This window comes from Chiloscyllium plagiosum, chromosome 22, assembly GCF_004010195.1.
Source record: "Chiloscyllium plagiosum isolate BGI_BamShark_2017 chromosome 22, ASM401019v2, whole genome shotgun sequence".
NCBI classification, from domain to species: domain Eukaryota; kingdom Metazoa; phylum Chordata; class Chondrichthyes; order Orectolobiformes; family Hemiscylliidae; genus Chiloscyllium; species Chiloscyllium plagiosum.
In genome coordinates, this window is record NC_057731.1 from 36,463,817 (window position 1) to 36,486,888 (window position 23,072).

General features: G+C 39.8%; 1 protein-coding gene across 6 annotated transcripts in view; it reads right to left on the reverse strand.

Annotated features, from left to right (window-relative positions):
- Positions 1 to 440: 440 nt before the first annotated feature.
- LOC122561213 (actin-binding LIM protein 1-like) overlaps positions 441 to 23,072 on the reverse strand; it is a 377,099-nt gene continuing 354,467 nt past the window's right edge. For 3 of the 6 annotated variants that reach the window (XM_043712802.1, XM_043712800.1, XM_043712805.1), the window contains exons 9-12: positions 13,256 to 13,333; positions 10,138 to 10,293; positions 9,229 to 9,276; positions 445 to 668 (exon numbers count right to left, since the gene is read on the reverse strand). In XM_043712802.1, coding sequence (XP_043568737.1) covers positions 609 to 668; positions 9,229 to 9,276; positions 10,138 to 10,293; positions 13,256 to 13,333 — 342 coding nt within the window. In that variant the 3' untranslated portion in view covers positions 445 to 608. Of the gene's footprint in view, positions 669 to 9,228; positions 9,277 to 10,137; positions 10,294 to 13,255; positions 13,334 to 23,072 lie in introns of all 6 variants that reach the window. The other 3 variants (XM_043712806.1, XM_043712801.1, XM_043712803.1) reach the window with 3 other exon arrangements.

Below are 23,072 nucleotides of genomic sequence, written 5' to 3' on the forward strand. Positions count from 1 at the left end.
TATAATATTTTTACATTAGTGGAAATACAAGACACAAGTACTGTAGAAACAACATGAAAGTGCACAGCGGCATTTTGAATATAAAGTATTCCAATTAATGGGCATTTTGTTGTTAATGGACATTTCTGTAATGGACTCGTCCCTTTTATCTATATTTGCCTTACTTAGCTATGTTCGGTAGTAAAGATCTATCCCATCAACCCAAAAACATTCACAGCAGTCACTAACAGTTAACTTGTTTATAGCATTTACAGTGTTACATACAGAAATTATAAAATAATGCTAAAATGTCAATTACAACAAAAACCAAAGGCAAGTGAAAACATTGAGTGATAACCCCCATTATAATTCAACATTAACCTAAATTATTATCTTGTCTTTTCTTCTTCATATTCTATTTGTGTAATTCCAATATTGACAATTTTTCTCCAACTTGACCAAAAGATTGAAAGTGGGGGAGCGTAAATCTGGCGACAAATGTTATTGTTTGCAAAGTGTTTGTTTCAGTATTCAGTAAGAACCTTTTGACTAAATGTCACAATTCTAACCACTGAAGTCACATTATTGCACAAAGCAAATGAATACTGTGAAAAAGATAAGGCTGAGAACTAAACATGAAGGGATTTACTGACCTCAGTGGAAGGTGTAGGGGAAAGTGTCCTTGGCGACTGTGAGATATTAGAAAAGAAACAAACATGTAAAACCATTTTCCTGGTAACATCATACAGAAACTGATGGTGTCTCAGAAAATGACTCATCAAAAAATTCTCAAATTGTTTTAGGATATATATTTAGAAACAAATGCTTTATGGTAAAATAAAAATTACATTACGATAAAAAAAGTTGACATTTATGCAATAACAATACAGATGCAAATTAACAATTTTGGTAGTGAAAGTACATCAACAAAGCATGAGCTAGGGTAAGCAGCTATTTAACAACCATAATAAAATATTGTGCATATGCAAACAGAGTTTCAACTATGTACTGTACACATTGTGATCGCCTCCTCATTTGATTCTGATATTTGGGTAACACAATTTAGTAAAGGTGATCCTGTCAAAACATTACTGGAAGCATGCAGTGTATTCAACTACTAATGTGCCTTTTTCTTGATTTGGATCAGCTACATAGTGACCTTGAGGTTATAATTCACATGAAAATGAATAGAGCTATTCCAAATTGCAAACGTATCCTGTTCATTGATGGCACCAAAGCAGGCAAATTGGAGAGAGATGTAAATTGGCAGAAAATTTCCCATATTGCATAGAATAATAAAATGTATGTTTGTAATCATGTTTTAATATAAACATAAATGGAACTCTGAGTGGGTGGGGGAATATTTTCAGGAGTGTTTTGTATTCATTCAATTAAATAATTATCCAACACCTACATTCTCTCTCATTAGTTAAAAGATGCAAAGTGGTTGTCAGGAACATTGTTAATTTATCATTACTTTTTTTATAACCACAGAAAGCCTACCTACTCTAGAGGAGTGTAATAACATCTCAGAACAGATTGATCAGAAAATATCTACAAAAATAAATGTTGAACTCGATTAGTACTCCCAAATGATCATTGTTCTCGAATCAGTGCTGCATTTGAGGGCAATTGAACATGTGAATTAAATGTACTCAAAACAGCATGATTACCATTTCAAAGTAAACATGAATTCTCAATTATCTTCAGGAATTTCAACACAAAATGATCTTTTATCTCCTTCTTCAACCTCTCCACAAAAGTGAATTAATAATAGAGATAGAAAAGGAAACTAATAGTGGAGAAATGCAAGAGGTGGTTTTGGCATGCAGTAACAACGAAAAGCCAACATTTTCCTTCTGTTAAGAGAACTATATTGCTCCCACTTCAAAACTCCTTTTGGAATATGCATTTCAAATCTAATTGTTTGTTCAGTTTTCGTGTGTTGTTTGCATCCACCCTGATAGCTCAGTATATACTGTACTGAGTATATAAAATAGGGACGTTCACTCGTTCCAATCTGTGCTAAGCCAGCTGTCCTCACATTGGCAGCAGAGTGCTACAAGTGGCCTCAGCACTCTTGGCTTACAACAGGGAAAATATAAATCAGCCAAATTTCTCAATCATGCTCACCATCTAATAAATCTTGGTGCAGCTCAGCATTTGATCTTGAACAACAGAACCTAAGCTGAGCTACAATGGCCTCTACACTTGACTACTTTGCCAGTGCTCCTTATTACAATTTTCATGTGGAGAATGATCACTCTGGAAAAGCACAGAGATCATGTAGCACTCATGGAGCTACATACTGATATATTGACTGCTTATGAAAGGTCTTTTCCTGCATTTTGCCTTCTCGTATTCTGATAAATTTTGATCTTCTCTGCTGTATATATGCCTGCTGTATATTTTGCGTAATAAGCTTTTGGGGAAAAACATGATGTGTTTAATGTGATATCAGCAATAAGCCTGGCAGTTGCAGTGGAAATCCATCACTGTTTTTGTTACTACTGGAGTAAAGTTATATGGAGTCTATGTTTAATAGAATCCTGGGCTATCAGCACCTCTCCATTTTAAATACTAGTGGCATATTCATATAAAATGAGATTGTGGAAACAGCCTCTCAGTTTTAGGAGACAATTGCACTTGTTGACTTTTGTTATTGGTATAAATTGTGAAGATATACCTAATGCAGATAAACTAACAGATCAGGAGAAATGTTTTTGACCATTCTTTAAAAATAGAATGCAATTTTAGGTGAATATGATACAACTGCTTCTACTTGAAGAGTTTCCATGAAATGTTAGAGGTAGTTTGGACATCCCCAGTACCAACATCACACAGAATCATCACATCGCATAAAAGGAGTCCACATGGCCATGGCTCTGTATGTTTATTTTTCTTTTTATGTCTACTGTATATCTACTTCATCCTTGAAAATTATTATTGATTTCACTTCCATCACCCTTTTAAGCAAAACTTCTTGTGTTGTAGGTTCATAACATATTTATTGTTTTAGAAATAGGAATCAAAAGCAAATCCAGAAAACTGGATTTTTGGTTTTAGTGCTGTGATTGGGAGTTTCTTTTTTTAAGAAGGGTCAGGAAGTCATTTTTTCAGCACTGTGCCAAGTCAGTCTTAAGAAAGCACACGATTTGACCTAAATGACGAGCAAACCAATGGGTGAGATAATTCCTGAAGTATTTACTTATGTAAGCTTTAGGACCTTCAGAAAGTGGGGTCAGACTCAAGAAACAGATTTAGTTCAGAATAAAAGATCCATTCAGCAGATGGACTATATAGCAACCTCATAGTAGTCAAAGTCAGGGAAAATTTAGTGAATTAACCTGTGTCCATATGTCTCAGGGAGAGATGGAGAGAATCATATCTGGTTAATGTACAGGAAGCCGCCGAAAGAAAGCATTAAGGATTTTTTCAGTGGAGTATGACATTTTAAAGTGAGGATAGACATGATGCTTCGCTGTCTATAAAACATACTGCTGGGAAAAGGACTGAATTTGTCTTGTTGTAGTTTATGATAAGCTCTTCCCAAGTTACATTGTTTTGTTTCTTTTCTTTGGTGTATTAAATTTATATCTCTTTATTAAAAGTACATTGGCAGCCTTGTGGGAATATAACCAACTGCTTCAGGAATCAAATTGCAAAATTAAAACTTATGGCCTATCAAGCCAGGTGTCACTGTATAAATTGATCTGTCTAGTATTACCATCAGCTGGGAGCATAACAATCCCAAATCAGGACAACTTGCTGATTTCACTAAGAGTCTCCTTATCTTCTTCCTGGCTTTTTAAAAATCAATTACCTAAAATGTAACTACAGTCTAGCTGTTTGGTGAAGCAGCCTTTGGTTCATGACTCCAGATTCTCTCTGATGGCTGAGAAAAGTGCGTAATAAGCATAAAGTGGAAAATCGCATCACTGGCATCAAATAATGCACTAAGCCTATCCAAAATCAGATACAATAGTGAATAGTGGTGTCAGCAGCAGCTGCCAGGGCAAGATACTTCTCGAGTCAATGGTAATGTCTCATTTCTTTTACATCACTGCCACAAATATTGACTCTATAACCCTGTGATTGGACTGAAGATGCAGCAATAAATGTCACATCAAAAAAAATCAGATTATGCCACATATTGACAGCAAATGGATTTTGGCATATCTAACATATTATGAAGACTGGCAGGAAATTAGCGTTTCCAGTTCCTTTAGTGTTGGTACTAGGGAGTGACAGCCAAAGTTCAGGACAGAAGATGGCAGATCATAATAGTAGCAGCTCAGCGGAACAAACAATATTTCACCAAGGGCTGTGGCAATGCTTAAAAACTGTGAGGTAAAATTTATTTAGTAAGTGAAATTCAGAAATGCTAAAGGGAGGAGCTACCCCTGTAATATCCCTAGGTATATACAATGATGTGGACCTAAACAGAATGGATAAGGCAGACCTACTTCCCTGAGCAGCGAGGTCAATATGATGGGATGGAGATTTAACGTGATTAGAAGAAAACTTAAAGGGAGGTTAAGGAAATTTTGTTTATCTAGGTGTGCTGGGATCTTGAATTCACTACTTGAAAGAGAAGTGGATGCAATAACTTTCATCACATATCTAAATGTTTGGATCTTACAATACATGGGAAGGCAATGGGCAAGTGGTATTATCACTAGCCTATTATTCCAGAAACTCAGCTAATGTTCTAGGGACCTGGGTTCAAATCCCACCATGGCAGATGGTTGAATTTGAATTCACTAAAAAAATCTGGAATTAGGAGTCTTGTGATGCCCATGAAACCATTATCGATTTTCAGACTAGAGGAAGGTTAAGGACAGTAGTGGGAAGTTGTCTGAGGAGATAGGGGAGGCACTAAATGAGTATTTTCCAAGAGTATTTACACAGGAAAAAGACAATGTTGTCAAGGAGAATACTGCGATACAGGTTATTAGACTGGACTGGTTCAGAGGGAGGAGGTGTTAGCAATTCTGGAAAGTGTGAAAATAGGTAATGGGGCCAGATGGGAATTATCTGAAGATTCTCTGGGAAGATAGGGAAGAGATTGCAGAGCCTTTGGCTTTGATCTTTTTGTCGTCATTACCTACAGGAATAGTGTCAGAAGACTGGAGAATAGCAAATGTAGTCCCCTTGTTCAAGAAGGGGAGTACAGACAACCCTGGAAATTATAGGTCTGTCAGCCTTACTTCGGTCGTGGGTAAAGCTTTGGTAAAGGTTATAAGAGATAGGATTTAGAATCATCTAGAAAGGAATAAGCTGATTAGGAGTAGTCAACATGGTTTTGTGAAGGATAGGTCGTGCCTTACAAACCTTATTGAGTTCTTTGAGAAGGTGACCAAACAGGAGGGTAAAGCGGTTGATGTGGTGAATATGGATTTCAGCAAAGCATTTGATAAGGTTCCCCTTTGTAGGCTATTGCAGAAAATATGGAGGCATGGTTTGAGGGTGATTTAATGGTTTGGATCAGAAATTGGCTAGTTGTAAGAAGATAGAGGGTGGTGGTTGATGGGAAATATTCATCCTGGAGTTCAGTTACTACTGGTATACCACAAGGATCCGTTTTGGGACCACTATTATTTGTCATTTTTATAAATGACCTGGATGAGGGCGTAGAGGATGTAAATTTGCAGATGACATGAAGGTCAGTGGAGTTGTGGACAGTGCAGAAGGATGTTGCAGGTTACAGAGGGACATCGATAAGCTGCAGAGTTGGACTGAGAGTTGGCAAATGGAGCTTAATGCTGAAAAGTGTAAGGTGATTCACTTTGGAAGGAGTAACAGAAATAAAGAATACTAGCGAATGGTTATAATTCTTGGTAGTGCGGATGAGCAGAGAGATCTTGGTGTCCATATGCATAGATCACTGAAAGTTGCCACCAGGTTGATAGGGTTGTTAAGAAGGGGTACAGTGTGTTAGTTTTTATTGATAGAGGGATTGGGTTTCAGAGCCATGAGGTCATGGCTTGGAATACTGCAGACAGTTCTGGCTGTTGCATTGTATGAAAGATGTGGAAGCATTGGAAAGGGTTCAGAGGAGATTTACCAGGATGTTGCCAGGTATGGAGGGAAGGTCTTATGAGGAAAGGCTGAGGGACATGAGGCTGTTTTTGTTGGAAGGTGTGCTTCCAATTACACCTGTTGGACTATAACCTGGTGTTGTGTGATTTTTAACTTTGTACACCCCAGTCCAACACCGGCATCTCCAAATCATTAGACAGAAGAGGTGACTTGATAGAGACATGCAAGATGATCAGAGGATTAGATAGAGTGTACAAAGTTAGAAATCACAACACCAGATTATAGTCCAACAGGTTTAATTGGAAGCACACTAGCTTTCGGAGCGATGCTCCTTCATCAGGTGATAGTGGAGGGCTCGATCGTAACACAGAATTTATAGCAAAAATTTGCAGTGTGATGTAACTGAAATTAAACATTGAAAAATTGATTGTCTGCAAAACCTTTTTTTTAAAGTTGCATTCTCGAGTTAGCTGTTAACAATGGTGATAGCTAGACAATATGTTGAAGGTGTTAGCCCCCTGTGTTCTCTGTCTATGACCTGATGTTTAGGTTGATTCTAAGCTAAAAAGTGAGATAACAGAGCTTTACATAAATTCATGCAGTTTTTGAGCTCAGAGTTCTACATGAATGTATGCAGGTTTTGAGCACTTTAAAAAAAGGTTTTGTGATTTACACATGAAAGAAGTGAAACTATCACTGTATTCTAACAGATGAAAGGCTTAACAGACAATCAATTTTTCAATGTATAATTTCAGTTACATCACACTGCAAATTTTTGCTATAAATTCTGTGTTACGATCGAGCCCTCCACTATCACCTGATGAAGGAGGGTCGCTCCGAAAGCTAGTGTGCTTCCAATTAAACCTGTTGGACTATAACCTGGTGTTGTGTGATTTTTAACTTTGTACACCCCAGTCCAACACCGGCATCTCCAAATCATTAGATAGAGTGGACAGTGAGAGCCTTTTTCCTCGGATGGTGGTGGCTGTCAAGAGGGGATGTAGCTTTAAATTGAAAGATGATAGATGTAGGAAAGGACAGAGTACGCAGAGAGTTGCAAGGGCCTAGAAAGCCCTGCCTGCAACAGTAGTTGACTCACCAACTTTAAGGGCATTTAAATGGTCATTGGATGAACATATGGATGATAATAGAAAAGTATAGGTTAGATGGGCTTCAGATTGGTTTCACAGGTTGGTGCAACATCAAGGGTCAAAGGGCCTGTACTGCACTGTAACATTCTATGTTCTATTTGGTTCCCTAATATCATTCATGGAAGGAAATCTGCCATCCTTACTTGGTCTGGCCTACCTGTGACTCCAGATCCACAGCAATATGGTTGACTCTTAATTTCCCTCTGGGTAATTAGGGATGGACAATGAATGCTGGCATAGCCAGAGATGCCCGAGTGCCAGAGTGAACTAAAAAAAATCTGTGCTTGAACTTTCAAGACCTGCAGGGGTACAGACCAAGACCTTGAAGGAATGATCAGTCTGGATGCCAAGGGCTGTCAATATCTTCTCAGCTCTGGAGTTCAGCTTTCCTATCCACATTTGAACCAAGGCTGTCATGAGGTCAGGGGCTGAGTGACCCTGGTGAAACCCAAACTGAGTGTCAGTGAGTAGGTTATTGCTGAGCAAGTGCTGCTTGCTAGCACTGTTGATGGCAACTTCCATCACTTTACAGATGATCAACAGTAGACTAAGGGGGCAGTAATTGACCTGGTTGGATTTGTCCTACTTCTGTGTACAGGACATACCTGGTGTGTAGATGCCAGTGTTGTAACTGTATTGCAACAGCTTGGCTAGGAGAGCAGCAGGTTCATTTACACAAGAAGACATTACTATTGCCTAAATGTTGTCAAGGCCCATAGCCTTTCCAGTATCCAATGGGTCCAACCATTTCTTGATATCACGTGGAATAAATCAAATTGGCTGAAGACTGGGATCTGTAATGCTGGGGACCACAGGAGGAGACTCTACTGCTATTTGCAGCAGTAGTCCCTCTTGTCAGACTTTCCATCTGCCCTTTGCCTCCTCCGGCCTTGTGTTTTTCTCCCTTGTGAAAAATGGAATGAACATTGACAAATCACTGTTGATTGGCTTTTTAACATGTTCGATAGCTTGTTCTTTGTTCCTTAAAAGGGCTTCCTATTTTGGCACCTGCCAGTCTTCCTTATTTTTTGGAAACTGGTGAGTCCATGTTAGATGGCCCAACCAACCTAATTGTGGCTAATGTTACAAGAACATCGGGGTTGGCCTTCCTGATTCACTGCAGTTTGATCCAGACTTTATTTAAATCATTGCTATGTAACATTGATCCACAATCCTGCTTGTGGTGGTGCGCAGATAGCAATCATTTTCAATTCTTGATTTTTCACCTTTCTTGACAAATATTGGCCATGAAGTTAACAAATAGTGATTATTATCAGCAATCATTCAGAATATTTAAAGATCCAGAGCCCCACAGATTCAATAACAAGTCACTTTGGGCTTGATTTTTAGAGCTTGCAGTGTGACAACCCAGGTCATATAGCTATTGGGTTTTTAAAATGAAAATGTTTTAGATATTTTCAAATCCCAGAGGCTGATTTTGAAACTGATTGTGGAGTGATACAATGGGTGTGGCAAAGTATGTGTTACACCTTAGCTATCATTGGTCTGACTGCTCCTTTGGGAAGTTGCAGTGGCAGATGTACAGTACAAGCCATAGCTTGGAGGGTTAAGCAACTTCAGAAATTATATAAATTGTATAAAAAATTATCCAGGATGGAACTTGTAAAACATTTCTTTAATTGAAATATCACTGTAAAATTAAGATGATTTTTGACAATAGGGAAAGCTCACTGGATGTTATTATTTCAATAAGTAAATTTCTATGTTCTCTCAAAAATCAGGCCATTATTTTAACGAGGTAGTAGTTAGTCTAGTTGGCAGGGTCAGCAGAAAAATGCTTCAGTTCTTCTATGAACCTCACAGAAATTGGCAATTCCCCAATAATTTCAAGTAGTCAGTTATCTCCCACCAGTTGTCAAGTATTGGTTAGTTATGGTCTAAATCTTATGTGGTTAACAAAACATTATTGAGTGTTAACCCAATTTTCTGCAGATTTCTATTGACCATACCTATTAGGCTCAGAAATCAAAGAAGGTTAATCAAGTTTTATTGCACAAGCATTCTTGTGCAAAATGGTCATTAATCACCAACTTACAATTTCACTTTGAACAAGCGAGCCGTTGTCACTCCTTGCGTATTGAGACTGTCAACAAAGAATTAATTTTTAACATTCGGTATTGAGTGTTAACCTACACTACTCATCCCTTTAGAGATCTATGATTTCAAGTGCAGAGCTTTAAGACACAGAGGCCCCTTTCATTGGCACATCTTTAATAACATTTATTTTAAACTGCTTTCTTCCGATTTGGGAGTCAGTGAAAATTTATCAGTTGGCTTTAAAATTTTCTTTACAAACACCTTGCTAGTTAGAAAGGGGCTGATAATCATCGTCTTACAGCCTATTACCTCATGTGTACATGGTAGTGATGGTATAAAAATTGGATGTCAGTAAAATCATCCACTTATCACCTAACTTCCCATGGCTGTTCAACCTGGTCACAAACATCGTAGTTTAGGACAGGAAACAGGAATGTACAGCGTGATAGAAAATAGTCATTGGTTGTAGCCGAGTTAAACTGGAAGGTCTGGCAATGGTTTCATTATTTTCAAGACTCTTAAACGTTAATGGCTCCCTTAAGTTCAACTATTGATTCTTTGTGTGCATTCTTCACATTTTCTAAGTACTTCAATCAACTCTGTCGACCTCTCAGCCCACCCAGTTAATGAGGCTGCTATAAGCACAGTGCAGGCTGTGTCTGACTTCTGTGTGTACCTTCCTACCCTTCAACATGGCAAGCTGCCTAGGAACAGTACAATTAGTATTCACTATTTACCTCCTGTAGTAAAATGGGCTGCAATCACAGAAATGCATGTCAAAAGACAGGTGGAGAGGACGTCTCATCCATCATCTACATCTGAATTGAAACTGACTCAAAATGTCAGGGCAATGAGTGAGACCGGGTTTTCAAACTGATATATTAAGAGCGTTATTGTTGTACTATACCTCTCCCATACTATGACGTTCATGTCTATCCTCAAAAGTGGCACCAAAATATGGTTCATAAGTGATCAAGTCAGGCCGTTCAATGTCATAAATGGCCTTGACTTTGGGGATTGCAGCCAGGTCCTTGTAGTCAAGAATCTCATTGTCCACTTTTGCCTGGAAAAATAACAGGAGATATTCAGCATCACTTAAGCAGTTAGATATTTGGTCACTTCACTCAAAGTCAGATGAAGTTAATCAATAACCATCGTCTCATATCTAACAAGTTTATAACAGGCATCATGGTTTGAAATGGAATAGTCTGTATGCTTTTGCATTATGTTTTTTGGGTGCATCTTACTTGGTGGTATCATCATTAAACTGTCACAGATCAGTGTAGCATAAGGTCAATGCAAGATGAAGCTTTCTCTACTCCACCTCAAACATCTGCAGAGATGGCCAACCTCTGCCTAAGAAGACCACCCTGAGGGTTTCAGGCCCATTTGAGTCCATTGCTGGGAAGTTGGATAAAAGTGAGTTTCAACAGCTAAAAGGACTGCTATTTTCCCACACATCTGCCAAGTTTTGTTTCATTTTCCACTTACTGGCAGCTTGCCTTCAGGGAAAGAAGAGCCTCATGAGAAGATGCCAAATTTGCAACATTTTGCTATAATATTCCTCCTAATAAAGACAGAAACAACACTGAAGGATCAAATATTCTAATGAGACAATTGCAGATCATTACTGGATCCACGGTGTGAAACTGATGTTTCATTTGCTGTCTGGGAAATCAACTTGAACCTTTAATTTTTTTTCCACATCAGCTTTGAGTCAGGTGGTTGAAGTCTCACCTTTGACTCACAAGGTTCCAGGTCAAGTCTTACTCTGAGGCTTGAGCACAAAAGTCTATGTAAACTTTCAAAAACTGTACAGAGGGAATGCTGCACTTCAGAGGTGCTGTCGTTTCAGTGAGGCATTAAATAGAGGCCCCATCTGCCTGCGCGGGGAGATGCAAAAGATCTCGTGGCACTATTTCAGAGCAGAGCAGGGGATAGATCTTTGTTTTCCTGATCATTATTTATCTCTCAGTCAATATTAAAACAGAGTTTCTGGTCATGGTCCCATTGTGCAAATTATCTGGCAAACAACAATGTATTTTCACAAAATACATGACATCATAAAGTCTTGTGACTAGAAGAAATGCACAGAGAGAATATAACATCCTAGAAATTACAGTTTGGGATATTCAAGAGTTATAAGTTCTTATGCACAGTAAATTGGTGCAGCATAGTGACTCCACAGCTTGTCAATAGGAGGCAAACAGCAGGCAAACTTGATGTGACATGTCAGATTTGTTGTGCAGCCTCATGCAGAGAATGCAGTCAATGAGCTGTGCCCTTGGTGCATGCATGTGAAAGCAACAGTTAATGCAAACCCGCAGCTCATGAAGTAAAATTGGACCTCTTATAGACAAGGTGCAGTCTGGCTGCAGCAGTTGTGCAAGAGCTGGACACCAGGGCGAAGCTTGCCAACCAGCACAATCATAATTCGGAGATGCCGGTGTTGGACTGGGGTGTACAAAGTTAAAAATCACACAACATCAGGTTATAGTCCAACAGGTTTAATTGGAAGCTTTCGGAGCGACGCTCCTTCATCAGGTGATTGTGGAGGGCTCGATCGTAACACAGAATTTATAGCTCCGAAAGCTAGTGTGCTTCCAATTAAACCTGTTGGACTATAACCTGGTGTTGTGTGATTTTTAACTTAGCACAATCATAGAATCACAGAATCTCTACAGGGTGGAAGCAGGTCATTCAGCCCATCAGGATCACTCTGACTCTCTGAAGAGCATCCCACCCAGAGCCACCTCACTGTGCTATCCGTGTAAACCAACATTTCCCATGGATGGTCCACCTGGCCTGCATATTCCTACACACTATGGGCAATTTAGTTTGGCCAATCCACCTAACCTGCACATTTTTGGACTGTGGGATGAAACTGGAGCGCCTGGAAGAAACCCACGCAGACACGGAGAGAATGTGCAAACACCACACAAACACCTGAGGGTGGAATCAAACTCGGCTCCCTGGCACTGAAGACAGGCAGGAGGAACACAGCAAGCCAGGCAGCATCAGGAGGTGCAGAAGACGATGTTTCGGGTGAAACCCTGCTTCAGGACAGGGTATAGGGGGAGCTGCAGATAAAGGGGGTGGTGGGATAGAGTGGTGAAGTGGGGATAGGTAAGGTAGGTAGAGGGTATGATCTGGTTGGTCAATGGGAGGAATTAATCCGGTTGGTGGCAGAGAGCAGTGGAAAGTAGGGTGAGGGGCTGGGAAGGTAGTCGGGAATGGGGAAGGAGACTATTTGAAATTGGAGAAATCAGTGTTGAGTCCTTTGGTGGAAGAGAAGGTGTTATTCCTCCAATAGGAGCTGTGATTTGTTTTGGCAATGGAGGGGACCAAGGATGGTCATGTCGAAAAGACAGTGGTTGTGGGAATTGAAATGGGCGGTGACTGGGACGTCCGGTCGGCCCCTGCAAACCCGGCTTGGATGCTAATTCCCTAAGTTTACATTCGGTCTCCCTGATGTACAGAAGACTACACTGGGAACACCTGATGCAGTAAATTATGTTGGAAGAGAGGCAGGTGTCCTCTGTCTCACCTGGAAGGACTGTTTGGAGCCTTGGATGGAGGAGCTACCCGCACAAGGGGCAACAGAACAAGCATCAGTTTCCACGATGAATGATTGAGGTGATAGTACAGGACAGTTGCGATTCTCTTCCTCAGTTGGGAAGGAGACCTTTGGGGCAAAGGTCATTGGACCACATAGGCATGGAAGTCAATGTCACAATTTTGGCCAATGACCTGGCTGCATTGCCACAAAAGCTAAGCAGGCCAATTCTCTACCCAAAGTACTTTGGATATGTTGAGCCAGAGGTCCCTTGAGAGAGTGGATTCTGGAGCACAGGATTTTCTGCATCACTGAGGCTTGAAACATTAGCTCTGTTTACTCTCTACAGATACTGTCAGACCTGCTGTGTTTCTCCAGCACCTTCTGTTTTTGTATCATCCATATTACATTCTCTTTATGTAGTCATTCTGAATTCGAAAGAAAATAAATGTTTTTACTAGCTACTCACATAAATTGTGTGGCCAGGTGAGCTGGGTATGCTAGAACCAGGTCTGGAGGAAATACTTTCAGAAGAAGATCGTGTAGGCTGCAAACAAAGAGGAAATAGAAAGAAGAAAAGAATTGGTTTTCTGAAGGTTAACACTTTAACACTGTGTGACAAAACATTGAAATATTCTGCAATATAATGCTTTACAGCAAAAGTGCGAGAGGTGCACAAGTTGTACATACAAAGTATTTAATATCTGAAATTAAGTTGAGCTAAAAGTCTTCAATTTCCCTTTTGCTTTCTGACTTATCAACACCTGAGATACTGTGACATACCATTCCTCAGTGGCACTGGCAAGTTCACTCTTAGCAAATGGAGAATAGCTGGTCATGAATAATCTGACCCTCAGCCTGAGAAAATGCATTCAAGTGCTGACTGTGTAAGAGACTGGTTAGAAGTCCCAACCTGAAGCCACACTGTTGCAAACAGCAACTCTAATGCAAAGGGAGACAGCTACATAGTGATAATGCCACTAGACTAATAATCCAAAGTCCCAGACTAATGTTCTGTGGACATGAGCTCAAATCTTACCAAAGCAGATGGTGAAATTTGGATTCAATAAGAAGAAAATCTGAAACTGAAACCTGGCCAAATGGTGACCGTATGTTGAATGTCAAAAAACTATCTGGATCACAAAAAAGTCTTCCAGGAAGGAAATCTGACAGCCTTACCTGGCCTGGCTTACATGTGACTCCACACCCACAGCAATGGTTTGGTAGTCTCTTACCCTGTCCTCTGAAATAACCCAGCAAACTAATTAGTTCAAAGGTAATTGTGGATTGGCAATAAATTCCACCCCAGCCAACAAATTTTTAAAAAATCAACAGAAAATTCAGAGAAGCCAACCAGCAAATTAAGGAGCAGCCTAAAATTCCAAAACCACTGCCCAGGGATAATTTGTGAAGCATAACTAAAGGGTGTATTTACATATAGTCAGTTCATGCAGTAAGGCAGCCATAGCCTCCTTACAAAGATGCCACACTTGCTGCCATCTGCCAAAAGTGTAGAGCTGCAAACATTTCAGATAGAGAACTAAGCCTCATTTCCAGGTGCTTTTACCATGTACACAGTGGAACAGAAATACAGGATGGGGAATCTAGTCGAGGTAACATGTTTTCTGCTTGCTGATTGAGGAAGAGCTACAGCAAGTAAAAAGGAAAGATAATGGCATGTTCTTGTTTATTGCAAGGGAAATTCAGTACAAAAGTACAGGGAATTGGTGACAGCACATCTGGATATTGTGCAGAGTAGTGGTCTCCTTATTGAAGGTAAGCTATAAATACATTGAAAGAAGTCCATGGAAGGTTTATGAAACTAATACTACAATGAGAGGATTATCCTATGAAGAACAATGAGTCAGGGTGGAGTTTAGAAGGTTATAAAATGGCTGGATTGAAATATATAACATCAATGTGGGGGTGAGATATGGTGGATGTACAGATAATTTTTTTTCTTGAGGGAGAATGTAGTAACTGAAGTCACCTTACAAAAATAAGGGGTCACTCTTTCATGTGATGTCGAGCATTTGTTTCTGTCAGCGGTATTAGAACCCTCTTCTTCAAAGGGAGGTGGAAACAGAGTCTTTGAATATTTTAAAGGTAGAAGTAGATAAATCCTTGATATGCAAGGGAGGGGTCAAAGATTATTGTGGGGGGACAGAAATGTTGAGTTCAGTTTACAAACAAACCAGCCACAAACTTATTAAATGGGGGGGTATGCTCAAAGAGCCATTGTTGTTCCTAATTAGCATGTTTATTTGGATATCTGGTGGAAGGGCTCCTGCTCGAAACATCAATTTTTCAGGTCCTCGGATGTTGCCTGACCTCCTGTGCTTTTTCAGCACCACTCTAATCTTGACTCTAATCTCCAGCATCTGCAGTCCTCATTTTCACCGAGTGTGAGTAAATGTCCCAGGTCTCCTTTCCACTGACAAGCCCAATACTACTGCAGAGTAAGTGACAGACAGGAAAGTGACAGACCTCCCACTGAGATAAGAACCTAATCAGCTGGAAATTCTATCCCTGAGAGCTGCCAGCCAAAGATTACTGAAGTAATCCACTGAGGCATCTCTATGGATCAGTACTGGACCCTTGAAAAGATGTACGTGGGTGGCATAGGTATTGCAGAGGGAGGGGAGGAGAATGTGTGGCAGGGGCATTCAGAAACAAAAGCAAGGAGTTCTCTTTCAGCAGACCACATTCCAAGGGCCAGGTATCTCAATTAGGTACTGAGTGTCTGTGAATAAGGGATCTATCCTTCCACACACAATAGGCTTTGCTGGATGGCACTTGTGATAGAAAACTCATCTTCCCACTTTCTCATGCTTTTGCCACTGCAATATGTTGATTGCCAAGAAAGCACACACCATGGTGGCTCAGTGGTTAGCACTGCTGCCTCACAGTACTCGGGACCCTGGTTCAATTCCTGCCTCAGACGACTGTCTGTGTGGAGTTTGCACATTCTCCATGTGTGTTTGTGTGGGTTTCCTCTGGGTGCTTCAGTTTCCTCCCACAATCCAAAGATGTGCAGGTCAGGTGAATTGGCCATGCTAGATTGCCCAAAGTGTGAGGTGCATTAGGCAGGGGTAAATACAGGGTAGAGGAATGGGTCTGGGTAGGTTACTCTTCAGAGGGTCGGTGTGGACTTGTTGGGCTGAAGGGCCTGTTTCCATACTGCAGGGAATCTAATCTAATCATACCAGATAATTGAAAAAAACCAATGCTTAAATTTGTCACAACAGAATGTATGGAAAGGACCAATTGACCTATTTACCGCCACACCTAGAAATGGAAACTACATGGATTTCAGTTTGAGAAAAGTAATAATTGTGGAGTTCTGTCGACCTTAGTGTCTTTAAATGAAACAGACTGTCAAAAATCTCAAGAGAACTTGGCACAATTAAAACGCTTTTCACTTAAACAGTTTTAACTCAGAATCAGCTACCTATAATCAATTATAAATTTATCAAGTTAATTATAATAGGAGGCTCAAACAAACCAAATTCCAGCTGAGTGTGCTGGTTGCTTGTTGGTTACAATCACAGCACTCTCTTTGCTAAATGTTATAATGACCATTAAATCAACTGCTTTCTGGCAGACAATACTGATGGCACTGTAATTTACTCTGCACCACATTGTCATTTCCTCTTGAGACTGTTGCAAGCTCACAAAATCTGCCATGCAATCGAGTAAGGAATAGTGAAGTATAATGTTAGGTTTGTATGCTTAATCTAATATATTCCCATTGTATATATGTAAGTCTAATGCACTAAATAATTTCCTCTTTATAAAATCCTTAAAGCTAGCATAATAAACCGTGAATAATTTATGGTTTAAATGCTCCGCATACTGAACTTAATGTGTGCCAATGACCTAAGATTCAGGACCAATAAAAGTAATTTAATGGTTTGAAACATAAGATTATTCTTATTATTAATAAAGATTTCATATGTTTGATTTGCTATGTTAGGAAATAGCCACCTACAAATCGTTCTAAATTAATTACAAACACATTACATCCTTAGAGACTTAATAACCCCAGCTGGCAAAACTTGCCTGTGGTTTGTTTGAAAGACATAGTCTTGCTATTGAAGATCAATGGCAGGGCTTTTCAGTGATATACAAATCACTGAAAAATAACATTATCCTTGACTTGATGAGGGTACTTATATAAATGATCAAATGTACACGGATTATGTTGTTTTCTTTTTTTAAAAAAAACAATAAATTAACAATTTCCTGCTGAGACTTTGCAATAAAACAGAGATTCCAGCCTTTCCAAAGTGAACTAACCTAAAGGTCTTGGATAGAGCTCTTAAGGATAGTGGAATCAAGGGTTATGGGGATAAGGCAGGAACAGGATACTGATTGAGGATGATCAGCCATGATCATAATGAATGGTGGTGCTGGCTCGAAGGGCAGAATGGCCTACTCCTGCACCTATTGTCTATTGTCTGCCCACTACTCAAAAATGGAGCTTTCAGCGCGGCTTGTTCAGAAACCGAGCCTAGTCAAAATTTGGCATGAATAAGCTTTTAATACAATTACTGTAATAATTAATATCACATTGAGATGGCTGAACTTTAAAAAAATACTGCTTTTTCTGCAGACTGAACAAAAACATTGGCTCAAATCATGAATAAAAAATGTGAGTGATATCCAGAGCTTGAAGAGCTGAATAGAATTGATTTACTTTCTTCTCCTGTTCTGAAATTAATTTTTGTTTTAATGCTCTTGGCAGTATACCAGATGGACAGGAAACTGCATGGGACCATTGCCCAGGAAAATTAAAGATGACTGATAGCATGTTCCTTTCTGATGATACAAATCCTTGCAGATGATACAAATATTGGTGGAGGGGCAGGTAGTGTTGAGGAGGTGGGGGGAGCTGCCGAAGGATTCGGACAGGCTAGGTTAATAGGCAAAGAAGTGGCAGATAGAGTACAATGTGGGAAAGTATAAGGTTACACACTTTGGGAGGAAGAATTGGATAACAGATTATTTTCTGGATAGGGAAAGGCTTCAAAAATCTGAAACACAAAGGAATTTAGGAGTCCTACTTTAGGATTCTCATAAGATGAACACGCAGGTGCACTTGGCAGTTAGCATTCATTTCAAGACAGCTAGAATACATGAGCAGGAATGTACTGCTTACACTGTATAAGGTTCTGATCAGGCCATATTTGGAATACTGTGAGCTATGTATGTAAGGAAGGATGTGATGGCCTTGGAGGGATTCCACAGGAGATTTACAAGAAGGATTCTGGGATGAGGGACTTGTTTCGTAAGGAGAGGTTGAGGACTCTGGAGTTTAGAAGGATGAGGGGCCATCGCTTTGATACTTTGAGAAAACAAAGAGGCTTGGATGGAGTGGACATGGAGAAGATGTTTCCACTAGAAGGAGAGATGAGGACTTCAGGGCACACCCTCAGAATGAAGGGATGACCCTTTAGAATTGAGATGAGGAGGATTTTCTTCAGCCAGAAGGTGATGAATCTGTCAACAAATTGCCACCGAAGGCTGTGGAGGCCGAATCATTGAATTTTAATAAGACAGAGCTAGATAGGTTCTTCTTGAATATCAAGGGATCAGAAATTATGGGGAGAAGGCAGGAGATTAGGGCTAAGAAAGATATCAGCCATGATCAAATGGCAGATCAGATGTGATGGGCTGAATGACCAATTTTGTTCCTATACCTTATGGTCTAATTCTACTTGTACAAGTTGTGATGGAGGGTTCAAATATTAAGAACATCAAAATAAAAGGGATGTTTTGAACAATTTGGAATATACTAAAAGAAATATGGTTTTATGCATACAGAGCCAAGTGTGAGGTACTGGAAAAGCACAGCAAGTCAAGCAGCATCCAAGGAGCAGGAAAATCAATGTTCTGGACAATCCTGATGTAGGGCTTATGCCCAAAGCATTGGTTCTCCTGCTCCTTGGATGCTGCCTGACCTGCTGTGCCTTTCCAGCACCACATTCTTGACTCTGATCTCCAGCATCTGCAGTCCTCACATTCTCCTCCTTCATGCATACAGACATTGGCTGAACTTTTAAAGTCTAATTCCCCACAATTAAAAATCACACAACACCAGGTTATAGTCCCAACAGGTTTATTTGGAAACAGTAGCTTTTGGAGCACTGTTCCTTTATCAGGTGGTTGTGGAGTATAAGATTGTCTTGTCTTACGATCTTATACTCCACAACCACCTAATCAAGGAGCAGTATCCCGAAAGCTAGTACTTACAAATGAACCTTTGGACTATAACCTGGGGTTGAGAGATTTTTAATTTTGTACACTCCAGTCCAACATCAGCATCTCCAAATCATAATTCCCCATAAACATTCATTTTTTCTCTTCCTGGTTGTTTGCTGAATCATAAGGGAACAATTCTGTGATATTTCAACAGAAGTTATCTGAGCAAGGCGAATGGATTGATTGCAGCAAATGGAGCAGTGGATGAAATGATCTGTCAGTAGGTAAGTGAATCAGACTTTATACAATGACTGCCTGCTAACTCAGTGAGGGTGGCCCACACAAGATGAGGCAAGGAAGTGTGAAAAATAAACCTGTTTGGACTGAGCTGTCTGCATTTCTTTAACAGTTACCCTTTCATAAGTAAAATAAAAATATTTTTAGATTCTGATAAAAGAGACAAGTAAAAATGATTTCCTTCCAGTTGTTTTGCTCTAATAAACCAAGTAGCAAAACCACTTGTTCAAATTAATTCCCTGTAATCTGAACCATTGAAAATTGTGCTGTAAACTCCAAATAACGTGAAATTTACTGATATTTTGCATTGGTTCATTAATGTATTTTCTATTGTTGTTAATATCTGAAGAGTAGTAACAATATTAACCTAGTGACAATCACAGAAGACTTCCCAAAATAGAAAGTGAAGAATTGCTTCTGTGAAATTGTTCATCTTGAATAACAAGAAGGTAGGTCAGCTAGTGCAATGTAGCTCTTCTTACAAGGATGATCTGGATAACTCCCTTTTCAAGGGAATTCCAGTTTTGATTGAGGTTATTAAAGGTATACCGTCATTTCTGGATTGGCCTCTAGTATGTATGGATGGAAAACACACACTGTTCACTGAGACTGATTGTAAAAGGTGTGTGTGTCCATAAATATTTTATCACATATTAGTCAAACAAGCTACTTACTAATGTCTATTAAAAAAACTTAAGAATTAAAATTTTGCCATTCAATATTAATAATATACAAAACTAATAACAAATAACTTTTAGGAGCAAACTAGTGTAGATGCTGGAATCTGTATGGAAAACCTATTTGCAAGTTGATTTTTCTCTATCCTCAAATCTATCCTCATTGCATGTTACATCAGATATCAACTAGGAGAAAGTGAGGACTGCAGATGCTGGAGATTGGAGTTGAGAGTGTAGTACTGGAAAAGCACAGCATCCAAGGTGCAGGAGAATCTATGTTTCTAGCATAAACCCTTCATCTGGCTTCCTTCAGCTACATCAGATATCAGTTGAAATGATGAGAAATCTCTCAGTCAAATGAGAGCTATGAGCTGGTTAGTGGCAGGCTTTGAATAACAAATGCTGCATCATTGATTTTCAGGTAACTTATAAACCATCTCTAATAAATCAAATAAAATCTTATTTATGGAAAACTAAAAAATGTTGGCGATCACAGCGGGTCAGGCAGCATCCATGGTGAGAAAGTAAGCTAATGTTTTGAGTCTAGATGACAATGATCTCTCCGCCTTTGATGTTATGTACCTGAACCAAGAATGAGTTGATCTTGCTCCATAGTGGAAGGTTAGATTACTAAAGTATCCAAAGGGAGTTCCCAACAATGTTCAGAGTGTCAGAATTCAGAATGTGTGAAGGGTGACACCATCATCATTTTGTCAACATTTTCATATATAGAACAGCAAATACCTTATAGAGGTTTACAAAATTATGAGGGGCATGGATAGGGTAAATAGGCAAAGTCTTTTCCCTGGGGTCGGGGAGTCCAGAACTAGAGGGCATAGGTTTAGGGTGAGAGGGGAAAGATATAAAAGAGACCTAAGGGCCAACTTTTTCCACATAGAGGGTGGTACATGTATGGAATGAGCTGCCAGAGGAAGTGGTGGAGGCTGGTACAATTGCAACATTTAAGAGGCATTTGGATGGGTATATGAACAGGAAGTGTTTGGAGGGATATGGGTCAAGTGCTGGCAGGTGGAACTAGATTGGGTTGGGATATCTGGTCGGCATGGATGGGTTGGACCGAAGGGTCTGTTTCCATGCTGTACATCTCTATGACTCTATGACCCTAAATGGAGAATTAAGTCACTAAATTATTTTTTCGAGAGGTTCTTTATTAGTGACAGGGCTAACCTGAAAATGCACTTCACTTCACTGAATTGGAATTGGGCATTCAGAAATTGTGCTCTAATCAATGGGGAACCAGAGGCCAATTCACTTCAGCAGCAGGTCATGTCTCAAAATAATTCCACGTTCAAACAGTTCACTATTGCATCAACATTTGGACATTTGGTTGGAAAACCTTTCCAAAGAATTGTGTGCAATTAAAAATAAACTGTCCACTTTATTGCTAAAAAAGCTGTTTGTAAAGTTACACATTTTTTAAACTGTTGAAGTCAAATCATGTTATTAAAGGTAAGAGTGAGGCAAGCGTAGACTGCTAGAAAATGAGGCAGAAGTTGTAATAATGAGCAAAGAACTGGCAGAGGAACCGAATTGGTAATATGCATCAATCTTCATGGTGAAAGACATCAGCAGCATACCAGAACTTCAAGAGAGTCAGGGGCAGAGGTGAGGAAAAGGTGCTGGTGAAACTGAAATCTGAAGGTGGATAATTCACCAGGACCATGCGGACTACACCCAAGGTTTCTGAAGGGGCTAGCTGACAAAATTGTGCAGGAATTGAATGTGATCTTTCAAGAACCACTGCAGTCAAGAGGGCCACTGAGGACTGGAAAATGGCTAACGTAACATCCCTGTTTAAGAAAGGAGGGAGGCAGAAAGCAGAAACTAGAGGTCAGTTACCCTGACCTCGTTCATTGGTAAAATATTAGAGTTCACTATTAAGGATGCGATTACATAATAGTTGGAAGTGCATGGTAAAATAGGGCTGAGTCAGCATGGCTTCATTAAGGGGAGGTCATGCCTGACAAACTTATTGGAACTCCTTGAGGAGATAACAAGCAATAGGGAGAGGCTGAATAGACTGGAGCTATTTTCCCTGGAGCGTTAGAGGCTGAGGGTGACCTTATAGAGGTTTATAAAACCAGGAACGGCATGGACAGGATAAATAGACAAGGTCTTTTCAAAACTTGGGGAAATAGATTTAAGGTGAGAAGGGAAAAGGGACCAAAGGGGCAACGTTTTCACACAGAGGGTGGTGCGTGTATGGAATGAGCTACCAGAGGAAGTGGTGGAGGCTGGTACAATTACATTTAAAAGGCATCTGGATGGTTCGATGAAAAGGAACGGTTTTGAGGGATATGGGCCAAATGCTGGCAAATGCGACTAGATTTATTTAGGGAGATCTGAATGGCACACATGAACTGGACCAAAGCATTTGTTTTCATGCTGTAGATCTCTATGAGTTTATGACTATAAGTTAGACAAAGGAGAGCCAGTTGACGTGATCTATCTGGATTTCCAGAAGGCCTTTGGCAAAGTGCCACACTGGAGGCTGTTAAATAAGATAAGAGTCCATGGTGTTAAGAGCAAGGTACTGGCATGGATAGAAGATTGGAAGACTGGCAGAAGGTATCAAGTGGGATAAAGGCATCTTTTTCAGGATGCCAGCCAGCAGCTTGTGCAGTTCTGCAGGAATCCATGTTGGGACCACAACTATTCACGTTATATATTAACTATCTGGATGAGGGTATTGTTGCTAAGTTTGCAGATGACACAAAGATAGATGAAGGGAAAGAGAAAGTTGAGGAAGTGGCGAAGCTGTGGAAGGACTTAGACAGACTGGGAGAATGAGCAAGGAAGTGGTAGATAGAATACAATATGGGAAAGTGTGAAGTCACGCACTTTGTTCAGAAGAATGGAGTCAGAGACTATTTTCTAAATGGGGAAATGCTTTGGAAACCTGAAGCACAAAGGGACTTGGGAGTGCTAGTTCAAGATTCTCTTGAAGTTAACATGCAGGCTCAATCCGCAGTTAGGAAGGCAAATGCAATGTTAGCATTGAAATGAATTCATTTCAAGAGTATTAGAATCCAAGAGCAGAGATGTATTGTTGAGGCTACATAACATTCTAGTTAGACTGCATTTGCA